Consider the following 27,492-nt stretch of genomic DNA (forward strand, 5'->3'; position numbering starts at 1 on the left):
GTGTAAAAATTTGCTACAACAGTGAAAGAGTAATATTGATGAAGGAATGGTTGGATGAATGTATTTTGATACAGTATGCTTTTCAGTAGGTCCTATGAATCCAGCGTTTAGACCCGTAAGGGGTAGGGCTATCAGTACATTTCACGCGGTGCACTGTAGGCATTACTTAAGGTTCTTTGCAGCGTGTCTTCGGCCCCTAGCTGCAACCCCTTTCATTCCTTTTATTGTACCTCTGTTCTTATTCTCTTTTTTCCATCTTACTTTCCAACTGGGAGGTTTTCCTCCTGTTACACCTTTAAAACCTCCTTTACTCAGTTTTCCTTTCAGCGCTAAATGACCTCGTAGGTCCCAGCGCTTGGCCTGTAGCCTAAATCTTATATTCTAATTCCAATTCCCGCGTTTATAGATTAATCTTGTTGTTGTTGTCACTCATTATGTTTATCTAAAGAGTTTTTTTTTAAGTCTGTATCACGAAACATTAAGATATGTTCATAAGCAAATAGATTTGAACTTAGAGAGAAAAGAAAATAAATAAAAAATCAGAAATTAGTCTTTGCAGTTAGTGTGATCATTCCTGGAGAAGCAAGATAAACAACTCATAAACTCACCTTTCGGGGCTTGTGAGGTTTAATTCCGAGAAATACTACTGTGCCTTTACCAGTGTATAATGCTAGCGCTTGAAAACAAGGCTTGAGATACTTCTTCTTTTTCTCCTCTCTCTCTCTCCTTAACACTACTGGTACTTTTTTCTTTCCAGCTCTCTCTCTCTCTCTCTCTCTCTCTCTCTCTCTCTCTCTCTCTCTCTCTCTCTCTCTCTCTCTCCTTCACACTATTGGTACTTTTTTCTTTCCAGCTCTCTCTCTCTCTCTCTCTCTCTCTCTCTCTCTCTCTCTCTCTCATTACCGGATACCGTTTCTTCTGTATATTGACTCTCTCTCTCTCTCTCTCTCTCTCTCTCTCTCTCTCTCTCTCTCTCTCTCTCTCTCTCATTACTGGATACCTTTTCCTTCCGTATATTTGTAATATAGTAACTCTCTCTCTCTCTCTCTCTCTCTCTCTCTCTCTCTCTCTCTCTCTCTCTCTCTCTCTCTCTCATTACCTGATACCTTTTCCGTCCGTATATTTGTAATATAGTGACTCTCTCTCTCTCTCTCTCTCTCTCTCTCTCTCTCTCTCTCTCTCTCTCTCTCTCATTACCGGATACCTTTTCCTTCCGTATATTTGTAATATAGTGACTCTCTCTCTCTCTCTCTCTCTCTCTCTCTCTCTCTCTCTCTCTCTCTCTCTCTCTCTCTCTCTCTCTCTCATTACCGGATACTTTTTCCTTCCGTATATTTCTAATATAGTGACTCAATCAACAGCCACAATTCGGAAATGGCTAAGTAATACTGAACTTGTCTCTCTCGCAATAAAGAATTTATAGTAGGTCCCCCTTACCAGCTCTCCTCCCACCTTCTCCCCCCTCCCCCTCCCGTTTTATCCAGTGGTAGATACCACTACACGCGAAAGATGATTGGTTAAACCTTTGTCTCGAGTAAATAATTTGCTCCGAATGATTGCTTCCAGATCTATTTATGGATGATGAAGTCTCTTGTGCGCGCATGCGCGTGTGTGTTTGTGCGTGTAAATGGTTTTGAATTTTTAGCATATACCGCATTTAATGTACGTAGATCTCTGTGATTAATAGCATTATATTCTGAAGGGTAACCGTGGTTGAATATTTCTGAAATAATTATCATATATTTCTATTCATGTTTGCGTAGCAGTGTATAACATCTTGGTATTCATATTTACGTAGCAGTGATTGTACGTCTTTTTATTCATGTTTACAGCAGTGTATGTATATCTTATTCATGTTTACGCTGCAGTAATTGTACGTCTTTTTATTCATGTTTACGTAGCGTAATACTCACTCGGTCACTTGGGCGTAAATATTACATGAGTACACGCGCACACATCGGTACATGGGCAAACGGAAGTTTCACAGTTTTCGTCCTGTAAAAATTCCAGAGCAGGAAATTGAGGAGTGTTTCCGAACAAAAAGATTTTTGACAAATTCAATATGTGTCGACAGGAAGTGGCAGTTTGTGTAGGTCCTTTCTGTCAACTTGGTCGCTGGAATAGAGACGGCACCCCACACCCCACACCCCTCGGTGTTGATGATAGTTTGTAGCTATTGTTTGCTGTTGTTACTATTTTGGTGTTTATAATTTTAGTTTTCTGTAAAAGAAAACTATTGTGCCGGCTTTGTCTGTTCGTCCGCACTTTATTCGCACCTTTTTCTGTCTGCACTTTTTCTTTCCGCACTTCTTCTGTCCGCCCTCAGATCTTAAAAACTACTGAGGCTAGAGGGCTGCAAATTGGTATGTTGATCATCAACCCTCCAATCATCAGACATACCAAATTGCAGCCCTCTGGCCTCAGTAGTTTTATTATATTTAAGGTTAAAGTTAGCCATGATCGTGCTTCTGGCAAAGATATAGGCCAGGCCACCACTGGGCCATGGTTAAAGTTTCATGGGGCGCGGCTCATACAGCATTATGCCGAGACCACCGAAAGATAGATCTATTTTCGGTGGCCTTGATTATACGCTGTAGCAGCTGTACAGAAAACTCGATTGCGCCGAAGAAACTTCGGCGCATTTGTACTCCTTTTTTTTTTTTTTTATAGTGTTCGATGAATAATTTGTTTGGATATTAGATGTTTAATGTTATACGTACGATAAGAATGTTATTGTGGTTATTGTTATTGTATGCTAATTTTAGACTCTGTGTTACAAAGTGAAAATTACATTAATTTATGATGAATATTTTGTTTGGTTGTTAGACATTTAATTATGTTTAATGTTACTCTCGTATGCTGTAGTCACATTCACCTTTTTATTGCATGAACATTTTCGTAATTTCCAGTGTTGATGTCATCCTTGCATTTGAGTATCTCTCTCTCTCTCTCTCTCTCTCTCTCTCTCTCTCTCTCTCTCTTTGACCTTCAGACAAAATGAAAATGTATTTTTATCATTTATCAGTGAAGTATCATAGAAGTTGCTGTAATCTTTCTGTAATATTCTTCTTTTCAAACATTACTTTTCAGTTCCTCTTTCAGACTTTACATTTTCCATAATTTTCGATGTCATTTTGAAAATCATCGTTATTTAGCGCTCTATCTGAAGTGATGTAGATTTCGCGTCTTCTGCGTAAAGACCTATTACTTTTCGGTATTATAATTTCAAGCCAATTGCCCATTTTAATTTTATTTTTTTAAATATTTTAAGTTCCGGTATGGATTTGATCTTTTAGCATATATATTTTGATATGAAAGCATTTGGCTTGGCAAGAATTTCTGATCTTTTATCTTATATATTTTATGTTATGAAAGCGTTTGGCCTAGCAAGAATTTATGTTTTACTTTTTTTTCACATTTCTTGTTGTCTAAATGCATTATCTTAATGTTTACCCTCGACCTTACGTTTGCAGATTGCCCACAAAGAAGGAGATTCCGTTCATCACATCATTAAAAAACTTAGTAGCAAAACATTGGAGCAGATATTTGTGTTCTGCTGAACGCTAATGAGTCTCTCTCGAAATTGGGTACGAAAGCTTATGTAGTTGTAAAATTCGTGTTTAGAAAAGTCAGTTGGCTCTTGAAAACCTTCAGGTAACAGTAGAATGATTTGTCTGTTTCGGGGCTTTAAGGCCGTGTGTTCCCAAGACCTTTACTATTAAAACGAGCTTGATGGCGCGCGCTACGCTGCGCTGGAACCCAGCGCTGCCCCGTCATTCTCCCCTACCCTCCCGATCCCCTATGTATCCCGTCCAGGGGCGGACAAACAGGTTTGCAGGAGGAGGGTGGATGTGTCATGTCTCCCCTACCCTCCCGATCCCCTACATATCCCGCCCCAACCCGGGGCGGACAAACAAGGAAGATCCACCGGGATTTCATTATTATAGATTTATGCTAACCTTACAGTATATCCAGTATAAGTTGCTTCTCTCTCTCTCTCTCTCTCTCTCTCTCTCTCTCTCTCTCTCTCTCTCTCTGTGGAGAGCATTACCGACCCCCTCCTTTGGAGGATGCGATGCTGAGGTGATTCTTATCCTTTCATCAGCTTAGTCACTCTCCAGCAGCTTTTGCCGCGTGTTTTGGTTAAATGGATTTGGTCTCTGAAGCGTTCAGAGATTGGGAAGTCTTCTGAAAGGTGAGAGGAATATGCGAAATGCTGCTGTAGAAGCTAGAGAATCGTGCGGATCCAAATGATTTCTTTTAGTTTTCTCTAAAGAAAACTAGTGAGATGGCTATTTGTCCGTCCGTCCGCCCTCAGATCTTAAAATCTACCGAGGCTAGGGGGCTGCAAATTGGTATGTTGATCATCCACCCTCCATTCATCAAACATACCAAATTGCAGCCCTCTAGCCTCAATAGTTTTTATTTTATTTAAGTTAAAGTTAGCCATAATCGTGCGACTGGCCCTCAGATCTTAAAATCTACTGAGGCTAGAGGGCTGCAAATTGTTATGTTGATCATCCACCCTCCATTATCAAGCATACCAAATTGCAGCCCTCTAGCCTCAATAGTTTTTATTTTATTTAAGTTAAAGTTAGCCTTAATCGTGCGACTGGCCCTCAGATCTTAAAAACTACTAAGGCTAGGGGCTGCAAATTGGTATGTTGATCATCCACCCTCCATTATCAAGCATACCAAATTGCAGCCCTCTAGCCTCAATAGTTTTTATTTTATGTAAGTTAAAGTTAGCCATAATCGTACGTCTGGCAACGATATAGGACAGGCCACCACCGGGCCGCGGCTCATACAGAAATCTGGATTGAGCCGAAGAAACTTCGTCGCAACTTTTTACTAATTTTATCTGATATTCAGTATCTAGTTTGTTTCAGTTTTCTGTATTTGAAAGCCAATGGCTTGTTTTTCTTAGCCCACCTTAAAAAAAAAAAAAAAAAAAACTTGAAAAGGTTACGGATTAAGTATGTCGATTTCTTGCTTTAAACCCTAAAAAACGCTGTCAGTTACTTAATGGCTTTTATCCTTTCCAAGGGCAAGGTTTTTTTATCATTCTTGCAGCAGTGAGCATATAAGCATCTTTACTTGAAAGGAATATCTGTTCAGGACACAGATAAAACAGATAGTTCCTTGTGCAATCAAATGCAATGATAACATTGCACTGCCTTTCAATGTATATCTTACTTCCTAGGACGAGAGTTGGTGAAGTAGATTTCAGGTAAATGCGTAAAATGAACGACCATTCTCCCCTGGGGGAGTTAGTGCCGTCAGTGCACCTCGTGCGGTGCACTGTAGGTATTACTTAAGGTTCTTTTGCAGCGTGCCTTCGGCCCCCAGCTGCAACCCCTTTCGTTCCTTTTACTGTACCTCCTTTCATATTCTCTTTCTTCCATCTTATTTTCCAGCCTCTCCTAACAATTATTTCATAGTGCAACTGCGAGGTTTTCTTCCTGTTACACCTTTCATTCTTTTTACTGTACCTCCTTTCATATTCCCTATCTTCCACCTTACTTTCCACCCTCTCCTAATTTTCCTCCTGTTACACCTTTCAGATCTTTTACTGTCAAGTTCCATTTCAGCGCTGAATGACCTCATATAGAAGTTAGGCCTTTGGCCTAAATTCTATATTCAGTTCAGAACGAAAATTCTAAGTCTGACAGGCTGTAAGTCAAATATGCTTTTGGCATTTGCGTCTTCAAAAGGTTATATGCTCTAGAATATCTCCTGTTGAAGCGATAATATTCAGAAATGTTAGCAGAACTTTGTTAGAGAAACAGATGAAACGATTGCTGTCATCTATCAATAACAGGGAAGAATGATAATTGATGTCATGTTTAACATATTAGGGTTATGAATACCTGGAGTGACACCCATGTCTTGCAAGATGAGGTTATTAACGAAAAGAACCAACAATCGAAGTGGCTTGATTAAACTCCTGGAACAGGTGTTGACTGAAAATGATCATAATAGTTTAAAAACAAAATGGCGGAGTGATTGTGATGGTGGCGAGGAACGTGTAATTAATAGTGCGTCTTAGGCGTAACGTTTATTCACGCTCCTTCTTGAGACATTGTGAAGATTATGATAATGAAGGCGGCACAAAAGAGATGGTCATACGGTGTCCCAAAGGTGTGTGACGCTCCTTTTAATTAGGGGTTAACGAGGTTAATTGAAGTGTAGAGTAAGAAAAAGTGAGTGTTCTTGACGAATTACTGTTGAAAATGTATGATGTGTAGTGTGGAAGTTTGTTTTCTTATTTACTTGATAATTGCACCAGCTCATTTTATCTATTCATTAATTCAGTGCGTGTACTATATATATATATATATATATATATATATATATATATATATATATATATATATATATATATATATATATATATATATATATATATATATATATATATATATATATATGTATGTATGTATCCATAGACGATGTTTTGTATTTGTAAATGTTTATAGATTTTCAAATAATATATATATATATATTTTTCCCGATGTTTTGTATTTGTAAATGTTTAAAATTTTAAATTTGTAAAGAAGTTTTTCCCGTTGCACAAGTGACGTTTTAAGTGTTTATAGTTTGTAATTTTCCAGCCTTGAGGATGAGGCATCGTGTGATGTGAAACGTTGGCATAATCAACTGGATCTTGTGAGAGACATACATGCCTTAACCTCTTCGACCTGAGGTATACATATGTATATATATTTATATATTTATATATATATACATATATACGTATATATAGATATATATATTAACTTTATCAATTACACAATTGTTCTGTGCATTAGTAGAGTTACTAAAAGGACCTCATTCAAACTGGACGGTATCAAATGGAGTATTTATTCAGAAAAAGTTACAAGCTTTCTTGATAATGTGGACTGTTTGTCCAAGAAAGCTTGTAACTTTTTCTGAACAAATACTCCATTTGATACCATCCAGTTTGAATGAGGTCCTTTTAGATATATATATATATGTGTGTGTGCGTGTGTGTTTGGAACAAATACTGTACGGAGCGAGGCAGAGGAGCTCTCGGTAATAAAAAAAAATGTACATCATGTAGGGTAGTAAATGTCACCTAAATGGCAAGGGAGTCTTCGTATTATTTCCAGAAGATAAGGCGTTATGAATAATATTATTCTCCCCCTCTGTGCGTGTCGTGAATGCCGGTAAATACAGGGGCGTAGGATATTTAGTCTTACGCATTATTGTACATTTTCAGACTGTAGTTTATGTGGAGGAAGGAAGAGATACTTGTGAAGCTGCTAAATGCTGGATGATTGTGTTTGTAGTTTAAATTGAGAATATATATATAAGATTGTAAAGGGGTAAGATTTTTTATGATTTTGGGGGAAAAGACTGAAGAATATTATGAGTCAGATGGCAAAATATTCCGTAGGGGGTAATGCCGTCAGCGCACTTCGTGTGGTGCACTGTAGGCATTGCTTACGGTTCTTTGCAGCGCGTCTTCGGCCCCTAGCTGCAACCCCTTTTCGTTCCTTTTACTGTACCTCCTTTCATATTCGCTTTCTTCCATCTTCCTCTCCACCCTCTCTTAACAGTTGATTCATATTGCAACTGCTTTGAGGTTTTCCTCCTGTTACACCTTTCAAACCTTTTACTGTTAATTTCCGTTTCAGCGCCGATTGACCTCATAGGTCCCAGTGCTTGGCCTTTGTCCTAAATTCTATATTCAATTCAATTCAGAAGGCAAAATAGTGTTAGAAATGATATCATAATGGAAATTACAGATTAAGATAGTGATGAAAGGGAGACGGAGATGGTTTGGACATATCCTTTGTTCAACTCCTGGGAGAGTAGCATTTGGAAAATACTAAGAAAATGTAGGCTGGAGATGAGTGGAGATTCGTGCAAGACAAAGCACAGGAAAAACATGATTGGTGGAATTTCCCAGAGACCCTATGCGTCAAGTGGATTTGGAGGTGATGATAATGATGACAGGAGATGATAAGAAGAGAAGGAGATGAGTGTAAAGGAATTACTGTTATTATTCATTCTTGTCACGAGAGATGGGTTATTATTATTATTTGGGAGCTGCAAGCGATGGTTGGTGTAGAATATTTAGTGGGTTCGACATGCAGGCGATGGAAGTTTCTCTGCATTATATATATATATATATATATATATATATATATATATATATATATATATATATATATATACGTATACATACATGTGTGTGGGTGGTGGGTGAAACTACATAAAATTTCTTGCAGAATCGTTGTAGGAATTTATCCATAAAAAAACATTTTGGGATTTACACATAAAAAACATTTTGGTCACTAGAATTTTTTTTTATATATATTTTCAGAAAAATATATGGTTCTCATCTTTCCATTTTTCTTATGCTGTTTCAATCTGTCATTCCTGTCGAAAGCAATGTGGGATGCTTACAGCATTTTGGAAATCCTGCTCGTCTTGACGCTATGCTTGAGGAAAACAGCGTAGTCCAGGCACCGATCTCGAGAATTTTTTTTTTTTCTGTCGGTAAATGAAAATAGACAGTGATTGCCTCGGCGTTTCGAGAAATCCTTGCTTGGTTTGTTATATCCCTCTGAAAACATCCAGGCATTTGATTTTTTGTGCTTGATTGTATTTGCAATATCACTTTAAAATCAGAGGAATTCAGTCCATTGTGCTTTACTCTTTTTGCAATACCACTTTAAAATCAGAGGAATTTAGTTCATTGTACTTTGCTGTCTTTGAAATACCACTTTAAAATCAGAGGAATTCAGTCTATTTTACTTTACTCTTTTTGTAATACCACTTTAAAATCAGAGGAATTTAGTTCATTGTACTTTACTTTCTTTGCAATACCACTTTAAAATCAGAGGAATTCAGTCCTTTGTACTTTACTTTCTTTGCAATACCACTTTAAAATCAGAGGCATTCAGTGCATTGTACTTTACTGTCTTTCAAATACCACTTTAAAATCAGAGGCATTCAGTGCATTGTACTTTACTGTCTTTCAAATACCACTTTAAAATCAGAGGAATATAGTTCATTGTACTCTACTGTCTTTACAGTACCACTTTAAAATCAGAGGAATTCAGTCCTTTGTAATTTACTGTCTTTGAAATACCACTTTAAAATCAGAGGAATTCAGTGCATTGCATTTTACTGTCTTTGAAATACCACTTTCAAATCAGAGGAATTCAGTCCATTGTACTTTACTGTTTTTGAAATACCACTTTAAAATCAGAGGAATTTAGTCCTTTGTAATTTACTGTCTTTGAAATACCACTTTCAAATCAGAGGAATTCAGTTTGTACTTTACTGTCTTTGAAATATCACTTTAAAATCAGAGGAATATAATTCATTGTGCTTTACTTCTTTGCAATACCACTTTAAAATCAGAGGAATTCAGCTCATCTTTACATGCCTCATTAGCAAAGCATTATGGGTCTTGTATTTACTGTTTCTTTAAAATCAGAGGAATATAATTCAGTTCTACTTATATATATATTTAAAATATATATTCATATATTTACATATATATATATATATCTTATTTATAATATATTCTTGTCATATTAAAAAAGACAAGTAACCATTAAGGGCTATCTGGTATAGTATTTAAAAAGGCCTATGCTGTTTCATTTCATATTGATTTATTTGTTTTGTCTCTATCTACATTTACAGCATACGTCTAATAAGCTTTTTTCAAACTTCTGAAGATGATGTTTTATCTTTGCGATTAAAAGTAATGTATTGGTTCTGCTCTTAAGGTTTATTGAGCGTGTGGGAGCCACTTTGTCAGTAAGTAAAGTTTACATTGTCCCACTCATATAAAAAAAAAAGATTATCAGTTCATTATTAGACTAATAATAATGAAATGAATAGGCAAGAATCACCGCGCGGCTATTTCATTCCTCCGACTCATTGCATAAGCACGGAGGGTTTTTGGAAGTCCACCATTACCCACGCATTTTCATTGTCAACAGCTACTTGTCAATAGCAACCCCATTACCGTGTTCCCATCCAATCCGTCATTGTAAACATCATCCCTCGCGAAATCGCGAATAGTCGCATGAAACTGTTTGCTCCTCTTAAGAGCAGGAAAACGGGAGACAAATTGTGTCAGCATTGTCGAAATATAAACAGGGCCTTCTCTCTCTCTCCCTCTCTCTCTCTCTCTTCTCTTCATTTCCAGCAGCGATGTCTGAAATACTTGTGACATTAGCAGTACTGGCATCTCATCAGTATTACGGTATATTACGTGGCAGTCTTGTATTTGTGTGGTACGTATGCGTGTTATGAAATGGTCTTGGGTGAGTAATCATGTGTAATAATATATTTGTGGGTTAAGTAATGAGGGAAATTTGACAAGACTTAAGCGCGTGTTTGTTGTGTGGTTGAGGAAGGGTCATGACTGAATGGTAGAATGGCTATTTGAGCAGAGAGAGAGAGAGAGAGAGAGAGAGAGAGAGAGAGAGAGAGAATGTTTAAATATGAATCTAGCTAACGTAATAGAATGGAAATTTAGTGCTATGGAAACTCTGGAAACTAATAATAATAATAATAATAATAATAATAATAATAATAATAATAAAAATGTTTAAAAAATATGAATCTAGCTAACGTAATAGAATGGAAATTTAGTGCTATGGAAACTCTGGGGAGACTAATAATAATAATAATAATAATAATAATAATAATAATAATAATAATAATAATAATAATAATAATAATATTGGGTTTGTGATTTGTGTGGATATGTAATAATTACTGATAAGTTGCGACGGCCTAGTGGTAGGGGGAATTAAGTCCTAGAACAATAATAATTTCTTTAAGTTCTCTTTATGCAGATCAGAATTGCCACTGAAGAAGTAAAGGTTTCATTCTACCCTCTTTAATTACTAAGCTGCTCTGTCGTGGTGAAGGTTAAAAATACAACGTAGGAGAGATTATGATACTGTTTCATGGGCTAAGGTGGCTGCCTTTCCTTCGCTAGTTAAAATGTGTACGAGTGGATTCCTGTCCAGATCTGGAACCAAATACTTCAATAAACTTTCCAGCAGAAATTAGTTTAATTTTGTAAAAAAAAAAAAAAAAAAAAAAGTTGGCCATCTGTTTAGAGAGCTCTGAATATTTCTCATATATATGAAACAGTGAAGTGTATTTATATAGGTATCTTTTGAAATTGAGATGTTGGTGGTACTTATCTCTTTTATATTGCTCTTTGTATATATTAATTGACTTTAAATTCAAGTCCTGTATTCAGAGAATTTATTTTTATTCTTCTTTATACCTGAAGAACCTCAGGTTGTATGTTGACAGATATAAATTTTTTTTCTCCAAGAAAATACATCGTCTTGAGCCATCAGTTTTTTTTTCAAAGAAAATACATCGTCTTGAGCCATCAATTTTTATTTTTTTAAGAAAATACATCGTCTAGAGCCATCAATTTTTTTTTCTAAGAAATACATCGTCTTGAGCCATCAATATTTTTCTAAGAAAATACATCGTCTTGAGCCATCAATTTTTTTTTAAATACATTGTCTTGAGCCATCAATTTAAAAAAAAAATGCATCGTCTTGATCCATCAATTTTTTTCTAAGATAATACACCGTCTTGAGCCATTTTTCTCAGCTTTGAAAGAAATGGAACCAAGTCTAGTCTACATTAACATTCTAAGTATGGAATCAATGAAACAAACCAGCTATTACTTAAAACATTTATTAATATAGTTCCATGATCTACCCACTTAACGCGTACATCTGCACCACAACTTTATACACTTATTGCTCCTTTTTGAACCTTTTGATCATTTTTATTAAACATTTTTTGGGGGGGAATAATAATAATAATAATAATGCAACTAGCGGCAAAAACTCCTCGACATTACATGGAACACAGAGAAATGCAAAAACAAAAGCAGCCTACTTACTGATAAGCAATTAGTGCATGATATACAAGCGGTAGTGCTTGAAGTCTGTGCTTGCTCGGAGTTTGGCTCATAAAAGAGGTACAGGTTGGCTTTCATTTGGCTTCCCAATGGGCTTCAGCACTCTCATAATTGTATCACAGGACGGGAGAGAGAGAGAGAGAGAGAGAGAGAGAGAGAGAGAGAGAGAGAGAGAGAGAGAGAGAGAGAGAGAGAGAGAGGGGCGGGGGTATGGCTGAAGAGGACGAACAGTACTCCTTGAATATTCGTGTTTTGTGTTCCACTGTATTAGTTAGAGAGAGAGAGAGAGAGAGAGAGAGAGAGAGAGAGAGAGAGAGAGAGAGAGAGAGAGAGAGAGAGAGAAGGCTGAAAGGGGCTGAAGAGGACAAACAGTACTCCTTGAATATTCGTGTTTTGAATTCCACTGTATTAGTTAGAGAGAGAGAGAGAGCTTGCAGAATATGATGATGAACACAACTTGAGTGTATATTGGTAAGCTTAATTTTCTTTCGTTTTGTCATTTTTCCTTAGGTTCGATTATTGTTGCCGTGTCATTGTATTACAATGATTTAATGTACACGGTATATTTAGTTACTACAGTGGAACCGTGTATAATTCATAAGCATTACATTGTCTTTCATTGCTTTATGTCTTTAATGGGGTGTACCCCTTAGGGGGATAGTGCCGTCATTGCATTACTTAAGGTTCTTTGCAGCGTGCCTTCGGCCCCTAGCTGCAACCCCTTTCGTTCCTTTTACTGTACCTCCTTTCATATTCTCTTTCTTCCGTCTTACTCTCCACTCTCTCCTAGCAACTGATTCATAGTGTAACTGCAAGGTTTTCCTCCTGTTAAACCTTTCAAACCTTTTACTGTCAGTTTCCGTTTCAGCGCTGAATGACCTCATAGGTCCCAGTGCCTGGCCTCTGGCCAAAATTCCACATTCAATTTAATGCTGTTAATTTTGATAGAGATTAAATTTCTCGTATACATCCGTCACAAAGAAAGAAAATATAAGCACGTATTCTCTTCAGACATTTTAGGCATTTCGTCCGACACTCGCTTGCTGAAGCGAAAGAGGTGGCTCGTTGTTTCCCACGTCGTAATGCAATACGACGGCGGTTCCTCGCTTTGTCGAGAAACTATGAAAACAATAAAGTAGGCTTTCCATCGCGCCATTCTTTTGTAACTTTCAAGGTTTAAGGACTCCGGGAGCCATTGCGGGACAAGGAAGGTGGGAGTGGTCGCGGCCTCATTTTTAGTTTTCTGTATAAAAGAAAACTATTGTGCCGGCTTTGTCTGTCCGTCCGCACTTTATTCTGTGCGCACTTTTTCTGTCCGCCGTCAGATCTTAAAAACTACTGAGGCTAGAGGGCTGCAAATTGGTATGTTGATCATCCACCATCCAATCATCATTCATACCAAATTGCAACCCTCTAGCGTCAGTAGTTTTTTTTTTATTTTATTGAATGTTAAAGTTAGCCATAACCGTGCTTCTGGCAACGATATAGGACAGGCCACCGCCGGCCGTGGCTAAAGTTTCATGGGCCGCGGCTCATATAGCATTATACCGAGACCACCGAAAAATAGATGTATTTTCGGTGGCCTTGATTATACGCTGTACAGAAAAATCGATTCTTCGGCGCCTTTTTTACTTGTTTTCTTTATACTTCTCTTAAGAAAGAAATAAAGAAATGGAGAAAGAAAGGAAGGAAGGAAGGAAGGAAGGAAGAGAGAGTCCGGCCAACTAGAAAGTAAAGGAAAGGCGCTGTGCGGCGCCTCTAGCCAGTGTGGTCATTTGGTGCTGTTAATCATGAATTATTTTTTTTTTATGCGTAGAATGTAATTCACTTGATTGTTTTTATATTAGCATTATGATATGTGTATTTCATCTCTTGATTACCTCTAGGAATGCAATTTGTTGCTTTTAATTTGGTTGCCTCGAAGTGATTTCAAATCAAATTTGTGTGTGTGTATTTTTTTTGTTTGTCAGAACAACATAATTCATGCGCTGTTTTTAGTTTTCTGTAAAATAAAACTATTGTGCCGGCTTTGTCTGTCCGTCCGCACTTTATTCTGTCCGCACTTTTTCTGTCCGCCCTCAGATCTTAAAAACTACTAAGGCTAGAGGGCTGGAAATTGGTATGTTGATCACCCACCTTCCAATCATCAAACATACCAAATTGCAGCCCTCTAGCCTCAGTAGTTTTCATTTTATTTAAGGTTAAAGTTAGCCATAATCGTGCGTCTGGCAACGATATAGGACAGACCACCACCAGGTCGTGGTTAAAGATTCATAGGCCGCGGCTCATACATCACTATACCGAAACCACCAAAAGATAGATCTATTTTCGGTGGCCTTGATTATACGTTGTAGCGGCTGTAACAGAAAGCTCGATTGCGCCGAAGAAACTTTTGCGCATTTTATATTTGTTTGTTTGCTGTTTATTTTAAGGCGGAAACTCTGCTTTATTTCTTCATTACTTTATCCGCTTGAGGAAGATTGCTAAGTGCGGTGCCCTCATTCCTTTCCTTGTGAGGAATGTATCCGTATCGCTATTATTTGTAAGATATTTCTCTCGGTATCAAAATAAAATCGCTAAATATATTCAGTTGATGAGTCTTATCAGGGCTTTGATTATTACGTGTAAATTCATATTTCTTTTGTTATTCATCAGCATATCGCTGCAGTGTGTTTGTGTGCATGTATTATTGTTGGAATATCCAGGAAATATGTGTATGTATTTTCGTAAGTGATATTCAGTCAATACATTGCCGCAGTGTGTTTGTTTCATGTATTATTGACGTATCTAGGTATTAATAATATACATATTATATATATATATATAATACATATATATGTATCTATATATTTATATATATTTATATATATATATGTATATATATTTCTATTTATATTTATATACATAAATATATACATATATATATATATATATATATATATATATATATATATATATATATACGTGTGTATATATAAATATATATAAATATATATACATATATATATATATATATATATATATATATATATATATATATATATATATTATCATCAATGATATCAGGGTACTCGTCAAGATATAAAAAGAGATTTGCTGAAGCCCTTATTCATGTGTGAAATCATACATCACCACCTTCCGACACATTCGTAACCATTCCCGAAGCGCCAATCGCTCTTTGGAGAGAGGCCGTGCAGCCTAAATACTTTACAAAATAAAATACGGCCCGCTTATCATAGCTTAAATGAAAAGCAAAGTGATCATTTTACAGGTATGATATGTATCAGTGCGGCTCGCTTGTAAAAAATGCAGCCGGTATATCTTGAGCGAAATTGCAAAAGTAAAAATTTTTTTTTTTTTTTTCAATTTGTTTTGCATTTCTGGGAGACAGATGTTCCTGGCTTTTAAATCATTGTTTGACAGTCATCATGCGCGTCGTCTGGTATCACGTCTGAATTATGGTTATATATTGTTGTTCTTTATTCAAATTATTTTTTATTGGTGGTTATTTTCAGTGAAGTAATTAAGAGATGTTTATTTCCCGAAGTTGTCAAATCTAAAGAATAACTTTGTCGTTCTTTACTTTATTATCTGTGAAATATAAAGAGATTTTTATTTTCTGAAGTTATCAACTCTACAGAATAACTTTATAAATTGTTGCTCTTTACTCAAATTATTATTATGGTTACTTTATTATCTATGAAATATAAAGAGATGTTTATTTCCTGAAATGGTCAACTGTATAAAATAACTTTACAAATTGTTGTTCTTTAATCAAATTATTTTTATGGTTACTTTATTATCTCTGAAATAATTAAGAGATGTCTTTTTCCCGAAATGGTCAAATCTGTATAACAACTTGATAAATTGTTGTTCTTTATTTTATTATCTGTGAAATAATTAAGAGATGTTTATTTCCTGAAATGGTCAGATGTATAGAATAACTTTATAAAGTTCAACAAACTTTATCCATATTCACCACACTCATGAGATGCTGTATAATCCAATGAAACTCCTTAACTGAACATATAATTAACACCTTGAAATGTATACATCAGGAATTAAATGAACTCAAGTAGACATTAACAAAATTGAACAGTGATCATCAACAACAGTTAAGTAATGAATCAATCTAGTACTAAAATCAACTAAGCAAATCAAAGGAAATTGAGATTGAATGGACATTCCAGCATCCCTCCTGACTCAAGCCTGAGTTAGGCCTATGAAACACCATCCATCTATAGTTTTATAGTACAAGAGATTTTGACACAGTCCAAAGTTTGAAGGCATTGTTTCTTAAGGTTACCACATTCCATGAAAATGCATGTGTAATAATAATAATAATAATAATAATAATAATAATAATAATAATAATAATAATAATAATAATAATAATAATGGTGAAGAAATCCACAGTGGGGTGAATGTAGGCATATGCTAGGAATATATTTACAAGTGAAATATATATTTCTAATATATATTTACATTTACACCATTGTGGTTTTCTTCGCCATTTTAGTGACTCATGCAATTGTGAGACTTTTTATGAATAATAATAATAATAATAATAATAATAATAATAATAATAATAATAATAATAATAATAATAATATTTAACATTTATGAGAACTGACTACAAACCCATTTTATGAGTTATTTTAGTCTCGAATTTTACGCAACCATTTTCCTAATGTGTTTCAAATTGTTGAATTCCAGTGACTGAACAAGATTTTGCAATTGGGGTATTTGATCGCGTATGCACTTAATGCAAATGTTCTGTTTCCATTTGCCATTTTTCTTAGGGTACGTCACCTAAGCTGTGGGTCGTTTCTTTCAGAAGAATCTCCTGCAAGCCACTTAATAACCTGCAGAGTGGTAATAGCTGTGTGTGAGAGAGAGAGAGAGAGAGAGAGAGAGAGAGAGAGAGAGAGAGAGAGAGAGAGAGAGAGAGTTACAGTGAAAATAAGCCTCACAAACAAATTGTACTGGAACTTACAGAAACAGTCTACTGAAATGAAAACGCTTCACTGAGAGAGAGAGAGAGAGAGAGAGAGAGAGAGAGAGAGAGAGCTCTTGTGTGTGTGAGAGAGAGAATGCGCGTGTGTCTATATATATACTGTATATATATATATATATATATATATATATATATATATATATATATATATATATATATAGAGAGAGAGAGAGAGAGAGAGAGAGAGAGAGAGAGAGAGAGAGAGAGAGAGAGAGAGCTCTTGTGTGTGTGTGTGTGAGAGAGAGAGAGAGAGTGAATGCGCGTCTGTCAATAGAGAGTCTTATTATAGAATAGGAATTAAATTCCTGGCAGGAATTTCACATGGAATTAAGGGCAAGTCCTATTTTCATCTGCTAACGTGAGGGAGTGATTGTCCCGGACGTGAATTTTTCCCCCCCCGTTTATTTTTGCGTATTGTGTACGTGAAGTTAATTAAACTTCCCGTGAACCCAAGAATATTTTCTTTGCGGAACTAATCACATACTTGACAAAATTCACTTTTTCAGTGCAACGATAGAGGTTACTTTTTCCGAATTCAGATATGATTTGGCTACCCCCGGAATAATTACGCGGTACATTTAAAAGAAGAGAAAAGAAAAAGCATTATAATTAATTAAATTCAAGGAAAGAGCTCCATTCCGAATGCATTTTCGTCGAGTATTATTCCAAACAAGGTTGAATTTTTCTACTAGACCGTTTGTTGTAATTATTCCTGAGGACAAATGCCGCCCTGTGCATTTCTTTGTACCTGTGCATTTCTTTTGCGAGAACGTAAGAGTATAAGTAACGTAATTACAACATAATTAACTTTCTAGAAAAATTTTCAGGTCTCATAAAACTTTCTAGGAAAGAATTTCAGGTCTTATTTGTATCGTTTCCTTAGTAGAGACTGGGGAATGTGAATTTTAGAATTTGTTATTATATATGCTGATAGTGTGTGTGGATCCTGCGTATTAAAGTACGTAAGTATATTTACGCATAGCGTACCTAATTGAGATTGCTTTTGTTGAAGGATTTCAAATTATGTGTGTGTATATATTATGTATACATTTATATGTATATGGTATATATATAAATTATATATATATACACATAATATATATACATACACATACTTTGAAAGCCTTCAACAAAAGCAATCTCAATTAGGTACGCTATGCATAAACACATTTTTATACTTCAATACGCAGGATCCACAAACTATCAGTATATGTATATGTATATGTGTGTGTGTGCTGTAAATACATATATGTATCTGTTAACGGGGTCATAATTGATTTTTAGGCAACGGGCCAAAATCGTCACATTCCAATTAGAGACTATTTCCGAACTTGCCTAAGAGGCAAGATTATTGGCAGTCCCTGGGATGACGCCTCCCCCCTCGATGCCTGTCCGCATATACGCCACTTCTCGCCCCATTGGTGTTTTGTTAAAAGATATTAAAGGTTTCCAGGGCATTCTGATTAAAGTAGAAAGGTGGAAATAGGCTTTCCCCGTTTTGTTTCCTGTATTTTTTTGTTGTGGGCTCAATCAGTTGATCTCTCTTCTTAAAAAGCATTTTCTCGGGTGAGTGGAAATTTCTCTTCTCGCTCTGATTGTAATTTTTGTGTTAGTGTTTGGTTCACGTGCCTTGTTTTATATATATATATATATATATATATATATATATATATATATATATATATATATATATATATATATATTGTGCGTGTGTTTGTCTGTGCAAGACGCGTGCCAGCAAAATCTGTTACCGTGTCCACCATTACTGCTTTACTGCTGAGGGGTGCTCTCTCCACCAAAATCGATCATTGTCACCATATCCTCAGGATTAATCAGTCTGTTGAGAGTGCTGGCCAGATCCTAAGATGTAATATCGAGAGAGAGAGAGAGAGAGAGAGAGAGAGAGAGAGAGAGAGAGAGAGAGAGAGAAAACGGAATAACAGAGAGATCACGGAGTTACATAGAAAACGGAATAACAGAGAGATCACGGAGTTAGATAGAAAACGGGATAACAGAGAGATCACGGAGTTAGATAGAAAACGGGATAACAGAGAGATCACGGAGTTAGATAGAAAACGGAATAACAGAGAGATCACGGAGTTAGATAGAAAACGTAATAACAGAGAGAACACGGAGTTAGATAGAAAACGGAATAACAGAGAGATCACGGAGTTAGATAGAAAATGGGATAACAGAGAGATCACGTAGATAGATAGAAAACGGAATAACAGAGAGATCACGGAGTTAGATAGAAAATGGGATAACAGAGAGATCACGGAGTTAGATAGAAAACGGAATAAAAGATAGAATCCTCCGGCAATCTTGGAAACAACCTTATCATTCACTGAAGAACATCTGATCCTAGACACTTATTGTTATTGTTATTGTTATTTATGGTTACTGTCGTCCGCTATAGGTCATCATTTTGATATAAAGAAACGATTCATCTCCATATATAGTAATAATGATAAGAATTTTCTCTCCGTCGAGGTCAAATGTATCTCAGATTTGTTATTCTTTAGTTTTATGGGGAAATAAGATCTTAGAATGTGTGACTTATATTTGCTTTTCTTTAGTGTTATGGAAAAATAAGATCTTAGAATATGTGACTCAAATTAGTTTTTCTTTAGTTTTATGGAAAAATAAGATCTTAGAATATGTGACTCAGATTTGTTTTTATCTAGATGAATGGAAAAATAAGATCGTAGAATATGTGACTCTCATTTGTTTTCCATTAGATGTATGGGAAATAAGATCTTAGAATATGTGACTCAAATTTGTTTTTCTTTAGTTAAATGAAAAAATAAGATCTTAGAATATGTGACTCAGATTTGCTTTTCTCTAGTTGTACGAGAAATAAAATCTTAGGATATGTGACTCAAATTAGTTTTTTTATAGTTAAAACGAAAAATAAGATCTTAGAATATGCGACTCAAATTTGTGACTCGAATTTGTTTTTCTATAGTTGTATTAGGGAAATAAGATCTTAGAATATGTGACGCATATTTATTTTTCTTTAGTTGTGTGGGGAAATAAGGTCTTAGAATATGCGACTCAAATTTGTAACTCAAATTTCTTTTTCCTTGGTTGCATGAAAAAATAAGATCTTAGAATATGTGACGGAAATTTATAACTCAAATTTATTTTTCTTTAGTTGTATCGGGGAAATAACATCGTGGAATATGTGACCAGTGTTTTTATGGGAAAGGGGGTTTCCTTACCGAATGGGAAACATGGTCCCTGTGGGAATATTAACGTTAGATGGAGAGATATCGTCTATAGGGAGAATTATACGTGTTCTGTATTATTTGATGAGGTAAACACACGTGGGACTCGTTCGTAATTACAGAACGAGGCAAGATTACACACGAGTAGCTTTCTACGGAGAAAGAGAGGAGAAAGTATTCCAAGTATGTTAGAGGAAGGAGTTCGTGAAAAGGTACAAGAAAGTTAAAATGAGAGAGAGAGAGAGAGAGAGAGAGAGAGAGAGAGAGAGAGAGAGAGATCATTCTATGTATGTCAGATAAAGAAATGAATGTAAAGGTATGTGAAAATTAAAAAAAAATTAAAATGAGAGAGAGATAGAGAGAGAGACCATTCTCAGTATATCAGAGGAAGGAATGAATGTGAAGTAAATGAAAATTAAAAAAAAAAATTAAAATGAGAGAGAGAGATAGAGAGGAGACCATTCTCAGTATATCAGAGGAAGGAATAAATGTGAAGGTAAATGAAAATTTAAATGAGAGAGAGAGAGAGAGAGAGAGAGAGAGAGAGAGAGAGAGAGAGAGAGAGAGAGAGAGCGCATTCTAAGTATATCAGAGAAGAATGAATGAAAAGGCAAATGAAAATTAAAAAAGAAAATTAGAGTTAGAGGGAGATAGAGATAAACCATTCCAAGTATATCAGACAAATGAACGAATGAAGAGGAAAATTAGAATTAACGAAAAAAGAAGGCAGTACGAGAAATCGAGTAACACCTAGAGGGAGAGAAAATGTTGAGAGAGAGAGAGAGAGAGAGAGAGAGAGAGAGAGAGAGAGAGAGAGAGAAGGTAAAGATAAAAAAAAATATAAAAAAGAATCTCCTTTTGCGATGCTGAATACCAAAGAGAGAGAGAATTCTTCCTGCCGGGGACTAAACGCCAAGAGGTTAAACAGGGACATAAATATGCGGGAAGCAGAGAGGAGGTTCCTTGCAAGCATGGAATTAGTTTAACTTCCATCACATGTGTTTCTTCTTCTTCTTCTTCTTCTTCTTCTTCTTCTTCTTCTTCTCCATTTTCTTCTTCTTCTTTTGTTCTCCTTCTTCTTTTCTTCTCCTTCTTCTTCTTCTTCTACTCCTTCTTCTCCTTCTTCTTCTTCTTCCTCTTCTCCTCCTCTTTCTTTTTCTCCTCCTCCTCCTCCTCCTCCTCCTTTTTCTTCTTCTTCTTCTCCTCCTCCTTCTACTTCATCTTCTCCTCCTTCTTCTCCTTCTCCTTCTCCTTCTTCTTCTTTTCACCTCCTTCTTCTTCTTCTGTTCACCTTCTTCTTCTTCTTCTCCTTCGCCGTCTTCTTCTTCTTCTTCTTCTTCTTCTTTATCTTCTCCTTTTTCTTCTTCTTCTTCTTGGGTATTTTTAGATATCCGGGTTTAAAGGCTTTAAGTGGCGTATCAAGCTTTTTGACTCATCGGCGTTTCGTTAATATTTTTAATGATGCCATTTCTAATGTTATTTATTTTTAATGTTATTTGTTTTTTCATGAAGAATGTTAGCAGTGTGTTCACTGCTTGGGTTTTGAATATTTTTTTCTAGTGTCGTTATGATTTTGTTTAACCAAAAAGACTTCTGTTGTTGTACTATGAGGGACTATATTTTTTGCATTTTGGCTGGTTGTGTGTGTGTGTATATATATATATATATATACTACGCCCATAAACTCCTTTTTTTATCAGGGGTAGTGTTAAGTCGTACTCAGAGGAATGATACCCATTGAAGGCCTTGCGTAGTTGTCGGGGAGATATTGCTATTTTCAGTATTATTAATTGAAATATTGAAAGATCTGAGGTTTAGTATTTGAAATGTTTTGAAACATGAAAAGAGAAACCTAAGATATATTGTAGAGAGAGAGGGTTACATCAGAGAGAGATAAAAATGTAAAGGTATGTGAAAATTGAAAAAGAAAATTAAAATGAGAGAGAGAGAGAGAGAGAGAGAGAGAGAGAGAGAGAGAGAGAGAGAGAGAGAGAGAGAGAGAGAGAGAGAGAGAGATCATTCTAGTTATGTCAGAGAAAGAAATAAATGTAAAGGTATGTGGAAATTAAAAGAAAATATATTAAAATTAGACAGAGAGAGAGAGAGAGAGAGAGAGCATTCTAAATATATCAGAGAAAGGATTGAATGAAAAGGAATGAATTTTTTTGCCACAGTTCAAGAGAGGTCAGCATCCATATTTTTAGTGAGAAATCACAGTGGAAACTTAAGTCCTTTGATATACCCTTGTAGTGCGCTTGTGTCAGTTGTAATTTATTTTGCATTTCATAGGAATCGTTGGTTACCTTAAGGTTTATGAAAGTCATAAGCCCTTTGGTGTTGAAATTGATTTTCAGAATCTACTATGAATATATATATATATATATATATATATATATATATATATATATATATATATATATATATATATATATATATATATATATATATATATATATATATATATATATATATACATGTGTGTGTGTGAGTTTATCTTGCTTGTATAGTCACATCTCTTTAATAGTGTGGTTCTGGCTTCATGTTCGGACAGCTTACACTTCCTTAATGAGTTATTTCATTGCTCTTATTATCAGTATATAGAACAAAAAAAGGTAATAATTAAGATGCAAAACCTTACCTAGGAATATTAATAAACTTCTAATTTGTTAACAGTCAAGAAATTAAACCTCCTATACTTGCACTCAAGTAAAGTGAAACATAAATAAATAATGAACTAAAGTGAAACGTAAATAAATAATGAACATCGCGATTTGACCGAGATGAAAAAAAGATTTAAAAAAACAAAGCGTCAAGTACAAACATCACGACTTGATTGAAATGAAAAACGAAAAGTGTAAAAGTGTTAAGTAAAAGGGAGCCGAAACCCCCACGTCCTCTCTTTCTCTCTCTGCTGCAATAACCATGACGTCACAGGGACGCGCGCGCCCTGGTAATGAGAGATCATAAAATGAAAACTTACGGCTGGAAAACATCCAACCATTTCATGAAATTACTCTCATTAAATTTCGTGTCGTAATTGTGATTCCATGTAATTTTCTGGTGAATAAAAAGGAAAAAGTTTTTTTATATTACGTTTGCAGATTTGAGGGCCTTTGTTGGGGGGGAGGGGATGGAGTGGGAGGTGATGGGGGGTGTGGGGGTTATGGGGATTGTGGGAGAAACCTGTAAGCTAGCTGGCCTCTGCTACTGCTGCAGTCCTCTTCTCCCTGCTCTTTGCAGTCCGTTTGGCCAGTCCCAAATGCAGTCGTTCTTTTCATTATCAGCAGTCCATAAAAAAAAAGCTACGCTCTTTGTCAGATTTAATACGTTGATGGAAAAGGAACTTCCTTTAGTCCCTTTAAAGGATATTTTACTGGTTTTTTTTTATCTTGTGTCTTTTATTTTTTTATATTTAAGAAAATTATTGGAGCATTCATTTAATAATGACTTTATTCTGTGACTTTTTCTATATCTAAGAAAATTATTGAAACCTTCATTTAATAATGCCTTCATAAAATAATTTTTCAATCAGTAAATTTCCGAATTATCAGTAGACGTAAATATGAAAAAGGAGTTTCTGTCACATCCACTTGTATTTATTCCTTTTTTTAAATCACATTTTCATTTCCATTTTCACTTTTCTATGTTTATTCATTTGTTTATCATTCTTTTCATTTGGGTACATCACCAAACTCCTTCCCCATCCACCCCCACACTCCACCCCCACCACCCCCGTCACATAAAAAGAAGATAAATCTGTCTCTTCAGACGAAAGATCTGTTTATCACTTAGAGCCTCTCCCAGTTTCATCTTGTTCCCGTGGCACGATCGAACAGCCTTTCCCAGACTTTGATTCTTTTTAGACTTTCAGACTTTTTTTAAGACTTTGATTCTTTAAGACTTTCAGACTTTTTTTAAGACTTTGATTCTTAAAACTTTCAGACTTTTTTTAAGACTTTGATTCTTAAAACTTTCAGACTTTTTTACTTTGATTCTTTAAGACTTTCAGACCTTTTTCCCAGACTTTTATTCTTTAAGATTTTCAGACTTTTCTGGACTGTGATTAAGACTTTCAGACTTTTTTCAGACTTTGGTTCTTTAAGACATTTCAGACTTTTTCCCAGACTGAATCTTTAAGACTTTCAGACTTTGATTCTCTAAGACTTTCAGACTTTTTCCAGACTGATTTTCTTAGACTTTCAGACTTTTTCCCAGGCTGATTTTTTAAGACTTTCAGACTTTTTCACCAGACTTTGATTCTTTAATACTTTCAGGATTTTTTTCACCAGACTTTGATTCTTTAAGACTTTCAAAATTTTTCCCCATACTTTGATTCTTTAAGACTTTCAGACTTTTTTAAGACTTTTAGAATTTTAAAAGCGCTTCCGTCTCTTCTACAGGCTGCGCGAGACGAGATATTTTTTTCTGTATTCTATTACGAGCCGTTGTTTCGAAAGCTTTCTTATATTTATGTACATTTAAAATAAAAAAAGAAAGGAAATAAAGAAAGGAAAATAAAGAAAGTCAAAAGCTTTCCTATAATTATGTACATTTAAAAAAAAGAAAGGAAATTAAAGAAAAGAAATTAAAGAAAGGAAACGAATTGAGTGATTCAGATTCAGCGAATGTTTTGGAGAGAGAGAGAGAGAGAGAGAGAGAGAGAGAGAGAGAGAGAGAGAGAGAGAGAACACTGCTGCTCATATTCTTCATCATCATCAGTATCATCATCATCATCATCATCAATGTCATTATCATCATTATCATCATCATCACTTTTACCGCCGTGTTTGTCGCTCTGATCACTATCACTGATATAAGTAACATGTCAGTCTGAATTATCACCATCACTGGTATAAGTATCATGACAGTCTGTTATCATCATCACTGATATAAGTATCATGACAATCTGGCTTATCACCGTCACTGATATAAGTATAATGACAGTCTGATATCATCACTGATATAAGTATCATGACAGTCTGAATTATCACCGTCAATGGTATCGTCACAGATGTCATAATCATCATCTCGATTATTTTCTGAATCATCATCATCGCTTTTTTCATCACTTTTTCGAGACATCACTATCATCATCATCGTTATGACTGATGTGATGTTAAATCACTATCGCCACTGTCATCATCAGAATTATCACCATTAATGTACCATCGTTAGCATCATCCTGATCCATTCACTATCGTCATCATCAGAGGAACACCATCATTGATAATCGCCCTTGGTGTTGTCATCATCAAAATCACCGTCACTGTCACTGAATCATCACCAATAATGTATCATCGTTAGTATCATCCTGATCCACTTCACTACCATCATCATTAGAGGAACACCATCACTGATAACCGCCCATGTTGTCATCATCAAAATCACCATCACTGTCACTGTCACTGATTCAGAATCACCACCATTTCACCATCATCATCATTAGAGGAACACCATCATTAACAACCGGCCTTGTTGTTGTTATTATCAAAATCACCATCATTATACTGTCACAATCTTCATCATCATCATCATCATCATCATCCCCGGCCGTCGGGAAGGATTAATCACATCTTGTGCAGCGGAACACACACGCACACACACACACGCACAAAAAATAAATAATAAAAAAAAAAAGCATAGCAGTCTCGCAGGCGGTAATTCGCAACTGGCATTGCAGGAGAGAACAAATGGCACGTCCATTGCAGCCACGGATTGTGCAAATGCAGCTCTCTAAATCTGTTCCTTTAATTTGTCTTTTCTAATGCCTTTTGTGTTTCACTACCTCCAAGTGTTGGCTGCAAGGAGAAAAGGAGAGAGAGAGAGAGAGAGAGAGAGAGAGAGAGAGAGAGAGAGAATCAAGGAGAGTAGGTGAGAGAGAGACAGAGAGAGAGAGAGAGTTAAAAAAAAAGTGGGGAGAAAGAAACATGGCGTTAATGAGTTCAACTTTGCTTTGGGTCTGATATATATATTTTTTTTATGCCTGACAAAATATAGGATACTTTAACTTGCCGAATTAGCTGGGCGCTGTTCTATTTCTTTACAGGGGCCGCTTTACTTTACTTTATTAACTGTTTTACACTTCCTTTTTACTCTGACTTTAACTTTATATCTTTTTTTATACTTCTGATAATTATACCTCTATGAATAGTAACAATATGTTTCTTATATTTTACTCTAGATTAATATACATTAACATTTTATTTCTTATTATACTCCAGATGAAAATTCTGAGTGGTTCTCATTACGTCAAACATGTCGTTAGGTGTCACTTCTGTCTAATTTTTTTTTTCTCAACTAATATGATATTTCTATATTATACCCTTGGCAATTCTTCCTTTTCGCCTTACGTGAAACCTCCTAATTACGTTCTCCATCCATACACTCTCTTATTCCTCTTTCCAGGATGCCTAAAAATCTACTGTCAAATAATAATAATAAAAATAATAATAGTAATAATAATTATTGTTATTATTATTATTATTATTATTATTATTATTATTATTATTATTGTTCAGATCAGAGATCGCAATGACTCTCTCAAACTAACCATATATTCTTACTGCTTCTATTTCTTACTGAATGGCATATCTCATCCCCCCTTCCCCCCCCCTTCCCTCCATAGGGCATTCTCACTACCATGTCCAACTCACGTGCCCTAGATACGTGCCCCATTAAGTACTTTGTGTTGTCAATTTTTTCTTCAGTCAGACAACGATACAAGCTTCCAGGCAACGATACAAGTTTCCAGGCAACGATACAAGTTTCCAGGCAACGATACAAGCTTCCAGGCAACGATACAAGTTTCCAGGCAACGATACAAGCTTACAGGCAATGATACAAGCTTCCAGGCAACGGTACAAGTTTCCAGGCAACGATACAAGCTTCCAGGCAACGATACAAGCTTCTTCCAGCCACTCCTTTCCCAACAGTTGCGTCCACCAGCTTGATATATGTACCTGTGTTTTTGTGTGTGTTAATAGCCACAATGAAGTTCGAACCCGACCGAGGACGGAACAGCTTCTTCATTCCATTAAATGTATATATATATAATATATATATATATATATATATATATATATATATATATATATATATATATATATATATACTCGTATATATATATACTATATGTATATATACTTACCAATATATACACATATATATGTATGCATGAATGTATACCGTGTGCCTGTGTACTTGAATACGGGTATGTTGTGACTGTATTTTACCTTATAACAATATAATTTAAAATAAACAATTATGTATTCTGTGTTTCAATGTTAGTTTAATTTTTT

At 35.5% G+C, this 27,492-nt stretch overlaps 1 protein-coding gene across 1 annotated transcript in view; it reads right to left on the reverse strand.

Annotated features, from left to right (window-relative positions):
* Nucleotides 1-23,572: 23,572 nt before the first annotated feature.
* LOC136853667 (carbonic anhydrase-related protein 10-like) overlaps nt 23,573-27,492 on the reverse strand; it is a 221,194-nt gene continuing 217,274 nt past the window's right edge. Inside the window, exon 9 of the mRNA XM_067129595.1 lies at nt 23,573-25,992. Coding sequence (XP_066985696.1) covers nt 25,976-25,992 — 17 coding nt within the window. The 3' untranslated portion in view covers nt 23,573-25,975. The remainder of the gene's footprint in view (nt 25,993-27,492) is intronic.

The sequence above is a fragment of the Macrobrachium rosenbergii genome, chromosome 27 (assembly GCF_040412425.1).
Source record: "Macrobrachium rosenbergii isolate ZJJX-2024 chromosome 27, ASM4041242v1, whole genome shotgun sequence".
Lineage (NCBI taxonomy): Eukaryota > Metazoa > Arthropoda > Malacostraca > Decapoda > Palaemonidae > Macrobrachium > Macrobrachium rosenbergii.